The sequence below is a fragment of the Chironomus tepperi genome, unplaced genomic scaffold, assembly GCF_022539635.2.
Source record: "Chironomus tepperi strain 1889 unplaced genomic scaffold, CSIRO-AGI_Ctep_v1 contig_170, whole genome shotgun sequence".
NCBI lineage: Eukaryota > Metazoa > Arthropoda > Insecta > Diptera > Chironomidae > Chironomus > Chironomus tepperi.
In genome coordinates this window covers 713,272-726,765 of record NW_027226292.1, presented here as the reverse complement: position 1 = coordinate 726,765, position 13,494 = coordinate 713,272, and the positions used below count along the sequence as shown (strand labels likewise).

Below are 13,494 nucleotides of genomic sequence, written 5' to 3'. Positions count from 1 at the left end.
TATAAGGAAAGCGAGTGTTTTTGATTGATTGATTGATTCATAACTCATAAGTTTACTATAACTACAAATTTAACAACGCACAATGGAGCTGATAATTAGCGATGGTGGTGCCTGAGAGCAGAAATTTTCTTAATTACATTAAATTAATTGAAATTTAAACAAAAAATAGAAACTTATTTATATATTGAAAGAATTACTATTGTTGAAAGTTTACATTTGATAGCTTGTTCATGTAACTTTTTCTAACAAAAATCTTAATGAATTTATTAAATGAAATGAATGAGAAGAATTTAATTGAAGGAAGATGAATTGATTTTAAATGTATCAAAAGAAGCCACCATAAGTAGAACGATAGCACAATAATCTATGTTTTATGTTTAATTCACAATTTTTCGTTTATTTATCCTATTAATTGCTATATAAAAAAAAGAATCCAATGCATTCATAATTTACAGAAACGCACCTTTCAATCAATGCACAACAGCTAAATTTCATTCATAATTGAAATGAAAATTTATACAATTTTTTTTTTTTACTTTTAATTTAGTTTATTAATTTAATGCAAAATTTACTTAATTATTAAACAAAATACAAAATGGACAATAACTATTTTGATGTTATCAGATTTCATTCAATTCATACACCAATAATACATAATGGATTAATAAATTATAAAAGCATGAGAGGTAATGTTTAAAATAATAACAAGAAGAGGATGCTACAGAGACATTAATGCTCAAGATCCTTAAACAAAGATTATGAGTGCTAATGTCTTTGATATTTCATTAGATTGGATTAGTTGTAGAATTTTTGCACAAATTGAAAAGCAGGGATTAGAGTTATATCTCACATCCCTGTTGACCAGTTTAATCCATCATAATATTGGTACAAGTTAGGTGTCGAAATTTGATTTGGAATCAATTAAATTCGGATAAAAATTTACCAATATTAATATCTTATATCCAATAACAATAAAATTCACATGCTTATGGATATTGTGAAATGTTGAGTTTATGATTTTTGTATGACATTGACAACATGTGGATATTAAGATTTTCAAATCAAGTATTGACTTCATTCATTACAAAATCATTACGTACATTAATGAATCTGAAAGAAAGATCTGAGCCTCTATTGGAAATTTATCAATTTCCTCTTCCTTTTTACCATAAAAATATTAATGTTAATAATAAATAAGATGCAATAAGATTTTCTAGTGTTATAAATTCTATTAATTAGTTGTTTTGAAATATTTTGAATTGATTGTTTTCTTCTTACTGATATTTTTTTTTGTAAAAATGAAATTATAATCAAAAACTGCAACACAAAATGTGCCTTAGTAATTAATAATTATAATAATAAAAATAATCTAAAATACCTAATCAAAATAATAAGCAATGACTAAAAAGGATGAATCTTTTTATAACATATAAATTGCATTAATGAATCAAAAAAATAAAAAAAGTTTATTAAATTTAAATGAAATTTTATCTCCTTGTTACATGTAAATGGAAGTTAATTTATCGAGATCTGAAATGTAGTAAGAAATTGTTAATTTGATCTGGAGAATTAAATTTTTTACAATCATCTATATATATATCCTTTGCTTTTACTTTATAGCTTTACTAAAATTTTAAAAATTATATACAAAAAATTCAAAATTTAGCATGTAGATTGATTGTAAAACTTTAGAAATAATACTCATTTCCCTTTTAAATTTTCATTTTACTTTTTCATTGGACAACTAATGCAGAAATATTCGGACATAAATTTTTATCCATGCCACATAAATTTTTGCTATAACAGTATTAAAAGTATTGTAAAAGAATCAAAGTTAACGAAATACATTTATTAGGGATTTTTAGATGTGCCATGAAATTAATAGATTTTTATTGCTGAAAAGTAATGCACTATCACTAAGGATAAAGTTTTAAAATCAAATGTAATTGAAACTTAGATGAATCTTGGAAGTAAATTTCATTTGATGTTAATCCTGAGTGTTGAAGCATTGCTGGACAGTTAAACATAAAATTCACCTGAAAGATATTTCTGAAGAGGAGAATTGATAATTAAAGCTACAGAAATAATAACATTAAAAATTAACTTCCTTGCTAAAAACAGAAGCTATTTAATTAATATTAATTTCATCCTTATAAAGAATTAGTTGATCTAACAACAAAAGTTTTAATTTAATTTGCTCATTTATGAAAAACAGATCAATAACGTTCATCCCTGATCATGATTGTCTTAAATTCACTTAAATTGAAGATCAATAATTTTCTTTTTAATCAATCTAATTATTAGTCTATCCACACAGAAGTCAACAAATTAATTGATTTAAAAAATGTACTTATAAGATATTAGATGTATTCTTTTGAGAGTTAAATATATTTTTCAAGTGGATAAAAATGTTGAAATCATCATTAAGGTCAATCTCAAGTGACGTCAATTAAAAATCAAAGAAAACCTAGACAAACATTTTTTGAAAACTTTTTTAAATTTAAGACGTCAAATGTCCACCTTACTGATATTCAAACATTTTATAATAACGTCCCAAGCGGCGATCAGCACCATTGATACTTGCTAAGTAACGGCGCCACAGCGAATACCTGGCAATTGTGCTGTTCGGGAATAAGGCAATGAAAATTTTTTTAACCACTTGAAACCTTATTTTTTGTGTATTTTTAATGAAAATGATTTCTTCCATTGTAAGTGTCTTCTTAACTCTTTTTTTTCATACCCAAAAAATGTGCAATTGAATAAAAAAAAATGTTAATTTGTTAACAAAAATGAATTAAAAATCTACACACACCATTAAAATATAATTTATATTTCTTAATTTTTTGGATAACAATTGCTACTAGATTTAATTTAATAATATTATCTTATTACACATATTTTATTAAAAAAAGGAAAAATTAATTCTAAATTAATTAATGCAATTTCTTTTCTGTCATATTACTTTCTATTATTGTAGAGCAAGAATCAAATATTAATGAGGTTCAAATTATCTTCATATTATATTTTATAAATTTAGTTTAATTTAATTAATGCTTAAAACTAAAACAAAGAAATAATACTCTTTATCCTTTCGTTAATATTTTGGTTTAACTTCCTTTGAAAACATACATAATTAAAACTATATTTAAATCTTAGTCTTCTATGTTTTTTTTTCTCTTTTTTGAGTGTGAACTTTTTTTCTTTAAAAATAAAGAAAATAAAAATTAAATAACTCCTTTGTAATTATTACTTAACATTACTAGAACTAATAAAAAAAAAAAAAAAATGCTTTAGCTATTCAGATCTTTAAGATCCAGAGCTGCGCTAGGGCGATTCGCTAATGATTGTTTAACGAGTTTTTGCGCCAGACCACTGCACTCAATAGAACAGTTTAAGTGGGAAGAACCACTTAGTACTAATAACTTAACTTAATTAATGCTTTTTCATAAACACTTTTCCTTTTCAGTCAGCATTTACTATTCGTTTTTAGGAACTTTTTGCAGGAAAATGGTGTACCAAAGAACATTTTAACAGGAAAGACGAGCTTTTGAAACACTATGTGTGGAGAAAGTCTATATGCATAATGCATATTTCTACAGATGTTAAAATTTATAAAATTGTAGTTTCAAAAATTAACGAGTTTAAATTTCATTTGATCTTCAAATATTTGCATCATTTTCTATCAAAAGAAACTACAAGAAGCATCATCAAAGGAAAATTTCGGGATTGTCCAGAATTGAACCAGAATCACAAGAAAATTATGAAATGTTTTAAAAATTTTAAATTCTAAATAAAAGCATTAAACTTATTTATGAACAAAAATCACATAAATTTATCGTTTTTTTAAATTGGCCGAGCAAAGCTTCTGACTAATTTCTGATTAATAATTTTAATTTTGCTTAGGTTTGTAAAAAATTTCATGCTGAATAGGAAAATCAATGGAGTATTTAAAAGTAAAATGATGATTCGCAAATTTTTACAGATGAGTATTGGATTTATGCATTCGATGTCTGTTGAGTAATCACAGCAAGATCGATAGTAATTGTATACTCCATAATCGAACTAAAAATTAGAAAACAGAATAATTTTAAACTGATGTGCTTATTAAGGGTTGTTTTGAAACTCACCATGTCAAAAGTTCGACAACATCCAAAAACTTCTTCAATTTTCAAGGAAATCCAATACAAAATTTTTGAATTTCCAGTACATGTCCTTATTTTCCTGAGATCATCAATTAAGGTCTCATTAATTTTTGCATCATATCCGAAAGTTGTAAACAGTAATAGTAAAGTACATGAAACTATTATACCATCAACTATAAGAACTGCCTTTATTGATTTTAAACTTGAATATTCATTCCAATAATCATCAAGCAAGAATGAAATTGTAATTAAACTTCCATAAACAAACGAAAAAATTCCGAAATTATTATGTTCGTCGTATGTCTTCAAAATTACATATCCACCAAACAATAGCAATGCAGTGGCCAAAAGTTCTATTGTAAAAATTATAAATCTAGAAATTTTCATTTCAATCGCGTTTAGACACTTTTAAGGCAGATTAAAAACTGAAGTTGTAGAATTGTAAGCTAGCGACACATTCTGTTAGTATTTAAAACATCTTATCAATGCAAAGTCGTGCATACTATTTCTTAATAATTTTGCTTTCGTCTTTTGACCACGTTTTTATGCTTTCCTCTGATCAAAAATCAATCATATCCAAAGAGTTTCCAAGAAAATTTTTGTTTATGATTGCAAAAATATAAATTCTAGACTGTAAAACGTATTTTAACAAACTTTTCGATTCGAGAAGCTAAAAATGACTGAAAAAAAAAAAATTTAAAACTTTTTCAAAAAAGCCGATTATATGAAATTTAATATACATAAGTATTTTTCTGCGGCTTAGGGCATTTCCATTATTTTGATAAATTAACTATTATCTGGCCGGACTTTACAGTAGAAAAAATAGTCATCAGACTCTGCTATAACTTAGAAATAATCATGAATCTCAAAAATGTTGTCGTTTAAACTTTTATTTAATTACTAAATTTAATACAATTTACCACAAAGCTTAAACTTAAATTATCATTTAATATTTAGGAAATAAAATTAATTTGAGATAGGTACAGGTAAATTTTAGAAAATGATTGTTTTCTACGAATTTACCATCCTGATGTTGTATTCGCCAATCGTCGCATGCGTCTTGTATTTCTGTCTTGATCTCGAATTTTCTTCTCCATTTCAGCGTCGGTAAGTGTTTCAAGGAAGGGCGACCATGTGTCAGCTTCTGATGGTGCACGGAAAGGAATTTCAACAATTGAAAGTTGAGATTCACTGAATGCGTATGTTCTTTGATGCCATGATAATTGACCACGAATTGAGTATGCTATTGCAGTTACAAACTCACCCCCAAGTCCTAGTTCAGCACAAAGTTTAATTGCAAACTCCTCAGGATTATTATCTTTTTCAGACATATCCCATTCAATTTGATCAACTAATGACGTGTTACCAACATGAATATTTAATTTAATAATAACACGTTGATCACAACTTTCTTCAATGATTAGTTCTGTTGGGTACGCTTCAATTTGTTGCCGAATAGCTGTAGAAATTGCAGGGACAAATGGAACTGGATTCAAATCTAAATCGTCACATAATATTTCAGCAAACTGCTCAGGTGAAATCATGCTCTCATGCTTATTCCATGTAAATGTATCTCGTAACTTTTGTCCTTCAAGCTCCATATCCAGTCTAATTGGTACAAGACATTCTGATTGTGATGCATTTTCGAATATAGCAGATGGATCAGTGTCATCGAAACACATGGGAAATGTACGTACTTTCTTATTATATACTCTATTACGATTAATCGGTGTTGCTTGTGGAACAGCATCCAAATGTGATGAATTTGGCATTGTTGGCATCCATGGTGCTTGTTTCTTTGATTTGTTATTTTCACGAGGTAACATAGATTCAGATGAATGAACCGCCACTGCTTTATACTTTTCATCATTTCCATCAATAACATCTTGAACTTCGGTCGCTCTTAATAGAGATACAGAACTTGCAAACAAATGATTACTAATTCCACTTTCAATCAACTTTTTTCTTTCTTCATTAGTGAGATTTCTCCTGTGCATTCCAGGATATTTTTTGTACAAAGATCCACGGCATAGTCGTAAGTAATTTCCGACCTAAAATCATCAAAAGTTCACTTATTAAAGATTTAATACATAAATATTTTATTGTTTAATAATAAAAACTTTAAAATCGTTTTTATTGGAGACGCCGACATTTGGGAAAAAAATATTTTTGTAAATTAAGTGCTTACTTCTGATCCAATGCAATAAAATTCACCGCCTTCCTCAACTTGGAAACTAATTGGCTTATCTCCATATGTTCTTAGTGCCATCCTTATAGTTTAAAGTTATTTATTTCTTTAAAATCGAATACAAATTGAGATAAATAAAATTTTAAACTGGACTGAAGTGAACTTAGCGAACTGAACAAACTCAGCGTAGCTTGACCCTTTATTTTCAAAACTTTGAATTTTAAACGACCGTTATTTTTTTTTAAGTCTAAAAGTTATTTTCAGAAATTACCTTTTGGAATGACTTTTTCGATATGTATATATACTTTGAAGTTTTATTGTTGTTGTCTTTGTCATTCGATGGATGGAAATTAATTCAAATATTTGGGGAAATAAATTGAGGTTTAAACTAATTATAAAATATTATTTAACATTAATTCGTTAATAAAAGAGTGAACATCCTATTTTGTTCCGCGATACACATAGAAAAAATCTTTGATTAAATATATTGAATAAATCAGTTAAAGTACAAAATGCGTGCAACAAACGGCCGGTTGAAATAATAAGACAAAAATACCTAAAAGGAAAGGATTTAAATTTTTAGAGCCAAAGGGATTTTGTATGGGTAAAAATTTAATAAGCGTCACGATACCTTTTTATGCAGATTGCTTTCCTTGAATAAAATTTCGATTGTTTTTTTACCTTTAGTATGCGAGGATTATTTTATTGCATTTGCAGAATTTAGTTAAGTTTACATATTGACAATAAGAGTCCATGCATGCTTGTTTACTGAAGAATAAAAGCCACAATAAAATGTATCAAATTTTCGCACTACCTTACATGTTTCCTGTGGTATTAAAAAGTTCTGAAAACATATTTTGGAAAGCAAAAATCGATTTTTATGTTCTTCGTAAATTTTTCATTAAACACATTTTCTTCTTCTTTACTGTTCTTTCAAATTATTATCAGTATACAGATGTGGTAATTTTTTACTTTCAGTTTGTCTAGGAACATTTAAGACAGCGAGGACAAGTGTTTTTTCATATCGTCGTCAGAACAAGATTGAATCAGAGATTTCCTATGTGAGGTCTAGTCAAGTTGGAAATTGATCTTTTTTATCTTCCAAAAGTTGCCTAGCACCAGCTTCTGTATTAATACACAATTTAAAAAATTTAAATTAAACCGTAAAAATATTGATTATAAAGTGCGCCTTCAATAATTGAAGTTAAATTTTCAAACTTTTACGTTAAACGCTGATGCTGTATGCATGATACTTTTTGAAGGTGCGGAAATGAAGGGAGATCTCATTTTTATGACTTTATGTCGTCAGTTAAATGGAGGAGAGGAAAATATATAAATTTGCAATTAACAAGATGAGATGTTAGAAAAAGGAGAAAAAATACATTTATAGATGTTAATGAGTCGAAAAGGACTTTCATCGGATGTTCGAGCATCATGCCAAATTTCATTAAGCTTCGACAAATGATATAAAACCAAGAAAAATGGAATTTAATTTGCTTCCAAACATATTTCTTGGCACTTTTTTTGCAACCGTTGGCAAATTCAATTAAAATTTATTGCGGACAGGCAAAGCTGAAAGTAAATTGCTCTGTAATGGTCATTAAATTATAATAGAATTGTGTGCAAGCTTTCGTTCACAAACACAAGAGAAAATATTCATGTATTTTTGGCAGTAATGTTGGCTGTACTCCATCCATTGAATGTTAATTATGCCACATGTGTTGTGGTTAATTTTTTAAATCCCAAAATTGTTCATTTTTGAGTAAAAACATGAGAGATATAATGTGCAGCATCAGGCGCCTCATTATTTGTTTCTGTTATAATTATGAATGTAGTGGACACGTCAACGGCATGGTATGGTAAAGAAGAAAATTTAGAGAGCACATGAAAAGTGAAAGACTGCTAAAAAGCTTAGAGAAAGGAAGTAATTTTTTTGTTTTGTTTATTAATAAAAGTCTTCAGTTAAAATAATAGAATCAATAGATGCAGTTCACTTTTAACATCGAGGCTCAATCGAAGCTTAGGATTCTAGAAGACTCAAGTCTTATTCAACATAGTCTAAGGAATATTTGAAATTATTCATACACAAAAAGGATGAGTTCATTAATCCTTATTAGGAGACTTACGTTTAGTTCATTATTCAACATAAGTTGTTATGTACGTGGTGAAATGCTGGGTTGATGTAAAAGGAGAATGAGAGAAGCAGTAGACAAACTAAGAAAAGAATTTACACACATAACAGTGAGAAACTCCAGCATCGTCAAATGATTGATTATAAGCAACTCGAATATACCGTTGCATTTTATGGATTGCTCATATCATTCATCATATGAAGTTCCCTCTTATTATTCATACAAAAGCAATTTTTTTGAATGGTTCTTGATTTACAGAAAGTGCTTTCCATAATAAAATATATGACTAATACAATCACTTGAATATCAAAGACAAATTAGACCCTTGTCTCATTTGTTCGTCTTCAATACATTTAATAATGTGATAAAGCACAGCAAAGAAGTTTTGTCGTGAAAAGAATTATGCGAGACTACATTTACATCCAGCGGTGATAAAAGACAAGTTGATCGTAGTAGGAAAACAGATGTAGCGTGCGGTGCAAAAATTCCATTTAGCTTCATTGGGCTTTTATATTCGAACGAAACTGTTGAGAATATGACAACTGTCGTTTAATATTCAAATTATATTTGCAACTACAATTAGTTTATTTTCCCCTATTTATAGTTGTAAACCCCTACATATAGTCTGTTTTCTAGCTTCAAACAATAAACATCATTCCTAGTTTAATACGCAATTCATATTGCTATTTTATCTCATTAATTAGTGAAAAAGGCTATCAAAAAAAGTTTAGGTATAATTTCAAGAAAGGAATGATAAACAAACATTTAAGAGCTATTTGGTGTTCACTTTCAGTTTTTCTAAACTTAAACTAGTATTATCTTAGCCTAGCCAAGCTTCAAATGATACCAAATTAAATAAGTCTAAAAAAGGATATCTCTTCTTTTGGTTGTTGTGATGAGTTAAGTATGAACGACTCATCAACAAGGAAAAATGCGCAAATAAGTGAGTTAACATAGAATTTTCTACTTATCTTTAAAAGAATCATGCTATGATTAAGACACAAATAAAGAACAAGTGAAAAAGAAGCAATAAATCTGATGTCGAAAAACAATCAATATCTCCCACACAAAAAATATTCTTGGATTAATTAAAGAATTTTTTTTTCCTATTTTTGAAATTGACTTTTTCTCTTTTATATCATCTATTTGGTGTGAAATGGAAGCAACTTGACCATAAAAACATTGAATCGATTTCCAATGTAAAAAAAATTTTGTGGGTTTCTTTGTGAACATTTTTTATTCTTTTTCCATTATGAAGCATTTCCTCTTCTTGTTATTTGACCATTATATTACAAATTTATAAAAAAAAAAATGATGATTTCTCATGTGTGAATTCCAGCAGGCCTATATAAAAGCAATGAATCAAACTTTTAATCAAATGGAAATAATTTTTTTTGTTTAAATTTGTTGAAAAGATTAATTGATTTATGAAGGTGGCGATAAAATCGAAAATATGCATTATTTGTACAAGAATTGTTTGTTGAACAGTGCATTAAAGATTCTTTTGATATATAATCCAATAAGCTTCAATTGAACAAATTGGATTTTATGTGCTTTTTTGTTATTTGCTATTGAGATGAATAAGAGAAAAATATTTTTAAATTATCAATTATTATGACTTAGTATTCCTAGTATTAATATGATTCTTTCAGCGTTTAAAACCCGAGCGACAGAAAAATGGATCAAAATCAGACGTCACGGTGTCGTCAAAGCAACTTCGCGTATTTCCGTTAGTATAATTCTGTTCGGGATGATTGCTTAAACTTAATGAAATTATGGTAGAATAAAAGGAACTAAAACGTGAGGTGTTAAAGTGCGAAAAATTTAGTTAGTGAGTTACGAGGCATACAATTATTTATAATTTTCTCGTCATTTATTATTTTGGAAGGAAGAAGGTTCTAATTTTACTTTCATTTATGCTTTCTTACTCTCTATGATTTCAGATATTAATTTCATATAAAGGTATAAAAGAATTCTCATTAACATTTCACCAGAACGAGCAAGTTAGAAACATATATGAAAAAAAAAAATTATACAATTCTATCTGCATGATTGATGAATAGTTTGACTAACAGAGTCATAAATGATTTGAATAGTAGAATTTAATTAATGGAATTTTTCTCACTCACCATCAATCAATGATTAAATTTATTTATGACTTATTTTGATTATATGAATGATAATTTTCTGAAGTGAGTTGTAAAAACTCGCAGAGAAGTGGATGAATGATATTAAATAGAGGTGAAAATTTAATAATATTCTAGATATTTCAATTCCATAGCTGATTGACATTCACGATTTTTCTAATTAACCGTTAGAAGGAATTGGATTCTTGACCAAGTACGAACTTTGGCATGCAGAATCGTTTAAAATCCCTTTAATTGCCAACATTTTTAGCAAAAGACGGTGATTAATTTTTAATTAATTTTTTTAATTACTTTGTGTCTTCCTCTATTTACGTGTAGAACTTTAGAACTTCCATAAAATTTCCTGTATGAAAATGACAAAAGATAAAAAAGAAACTACTTGCTCATCAAACTTTTAATCTCCAAGCGATCGTAAACTTGAAATACTAAAATAAAAAAGCTATATATGATAGTTTCGTGCTATGAAGAAGCAAAAGTTGGTGAATGAATAAATACAAGAGCTTTCGTGACATGAATGAATATTTCAAAAACTCTTTAACTCACTCACTCGAACATCCAATGCAATATGTTTGTCATAAACTATACACTTCGAAATGATGTGCTTATTGAAATCATTTGATTTTGATTTGAAGCATTTTGTCCGTAGTTTCTTTGACTTTTCTTAATTTTTAAAATACTGGTGTGTATTTGATTTTGATTTGAAGCATTTTGTCCGTAGTTTCTTTGACTTTTCTTAATTTTTAAAATACTGGTGTGTAGTCAGAACGGATCAAAACCTTCAGATGTATCACGAAAATTATGACGACTGCTATAACGTTCGTTTGAGATTTGAATAATATTTATTATACATAGTTGAAAACCCTTTTTCATGCAGAAGTTCAGTCTGTTTTATAACTTCAAACAATAAACATTTGTATAGTTTTGCCTAAGTTAAATTACAAAAACTGCACTTCAAATTTTTACTTTATATGTGGATTGAATCGCGCTCTGTAATGCGTTAAGCAAAAGATGATTAGTAGAAACAATTTCCTTACAAATGCGTTACTTCTTTTTTTTAAGAAGTAAGTTTGCAAAATCTTTTACTTTATTTTATGTAGCTGCTGTGTATTACCTGCCTTACTGCATTACTAACAACTCGTAAAAATTAAATATGAAAAAAAAAAAATTGTTGATGCAACAAACGTCTGGCAAATGTTATGTCTCTTTCTCTTTGTCACTCTTTACGTACGTTTAAATCATATTGAAGGTGTTGTAGAACATGCAATGTAAATAATTCTCCTTTCAATTTTCAATTACATGGAGTGCAATTTTGTCGTCATTCGAAGAGCCTTGAATATCGTGCTTCTTTTTATTATAGAATGTTGTGACACATTTATAAAAGTGCAAGAAGTAGCATAAATAATATTTAATGTAACATCAATTTCGAACTCATCCTAGATGCAAATTGTTATTTCCTTTATTTTATTTGCCCTCATCATCGTTGTCATCTCTCTCAAGAATTAATTATAAGGAGTTGGCTGCACGAGAGCATGAGATGCGATTAAAAAAAAAATTAAATATCATCTCAGTGACTAACTAAATACCACTATTAATTGGCTCAATCTTGATAACAGTCTTATAAGACAATTAAATTATATTGGATATGGAGGGGAATGAAAGAAATATAAAGATAGACAGCAGATATTGGATTACGTTAATTGACTAATTATTGTAATTACGATAAAAAGAAGAAGTCAGTAAGTCAACTTTGATTATTATAAAACAATATTAGTTGAAATGTAATGAAACTTTAAGTTGTTAGAAGATGAAGAATACATTGTAAAGACTTTAGGGATTTTGATTAAGCCAACAATCTGGACTATTCCTTAAATGTTTATATTTCCTTTTTATCTAAAATTGCAGAAACTTTACTATGCTTAAGAATGTTAAGATAAGACAAAGTACTGGTTTAAGTATGTAATACTTTCAACATTATTGATTGGCATCAAGACAGAGTTGCCAGCATTCTTTACTTTCTCAAGAATTTCAATGAAGTGTATAAAAATAAATTGTATTATTTAAAGCAGTGATGGGAAACTTTTCTGCCACGGAACAATTGTGCACGGCTAATTTTTTTTTTTTGCATATGACCTGAAACGTATGCCGGTTGAGGCCTACTTTCAAGGTGTTTCATGAAAAAATAAAGGTTGTCCATCACTGACTTAATGAGTAAATCATCAAGCAAGTTTTGATTTCGAAGTAATAATAAAAATCATTTAAAGGAGTCTTTTGGGAATTGAAAGAGAAAACAATAGTGGATATTGAACTAGAGTAAATTCTTACGCATTCATGTCTCTTGGGAATCTTGTTGACGTAACGGAAATTGTAATATAACTTCCAACAATGAATTCCCTTTCAAATTAAATAAATTGATTGATAATGAAATTTTATGCTGCACAAGAATCCTTCCATACTATTTTGACTCCTATCAATCAATATCTAAATCAAATCATGTTAATGACTGCGATAATTTACTATAACGGAAGTTCTGACGCTAATAGTAAGCCTTAATATGTCATTAATAAATTACATATTGGTAGAACTCACGGTTCGGTCGATTAATGAAATTTATACTGAAAGCAACTGTAAAGTGGATAAATGTTCTTCATAGAATTTTTCTCGTATAAAACAAGACAACGTTGGGTAGGAACATAGATGGTCTTCAACATCAATCAGCATCATCAACGTTTTTTAAAAATTTCCTCTCCACATTTACATCGTATAAGAGCAAACTCGGTTATTTCTTGGTATTAACCTTAACACATTACAATTTTATTATCATTTGCAGCATATATATAGCAGCATCATTTTGCTGGCATTTCTTCTATTTTAAAGTACTTCCAAAC

The 13,494-nt window shown here is 28.2% G+C and overlaps 1 protein-coding gene across 1 annotated transcript; it reads right to left on the bottom strand.

Moving 5' to 3' along the window:
* Positions 1–5,016: 5,016 nt before the first annotated feature.
* Positions 5,017–6,488, bottom strand: Snr1 (SWI/SNF related, matrix associated, actin dependent regulator of chromatin, subfamily b, member 1). Its single transcript, XM_070637973.1, has 2 exons — positions 6,331–6,488; positions 5,017–6,193 (listed from the first exon to the last, which is right to left on the bottom strand). The coding sequence occupies exons 1-2, from the start codon at positions 6,409–6,411 to the stop codon at positions 5,162–5,164; spliced, it is 1,113 nt and encodes a 370-aa protein (XP_070494074.1). The 5' UTR covers positions 6,412–6,488; the 3' UTR covers positions 5,017–5,161.
* Positions 6,489–13,494: the final 7,006 nt, after the last annotated feature.

Coding starts and splice junctions, on each gene's coding strand:
- Snr1 (XM_070637973.1), bottom strand. CDS start 6,411: ATGGCACTAAGAACATATGGAGATAAGCCAATTAGTTTCCAAGTTGAG. Junction 6,194..6,330: donor TTTATTGCATTGGATCAGAA/GTAAGCACTTAA, acceptor TGATGATTTTAG/GTCGGAAATTACTTACGACT.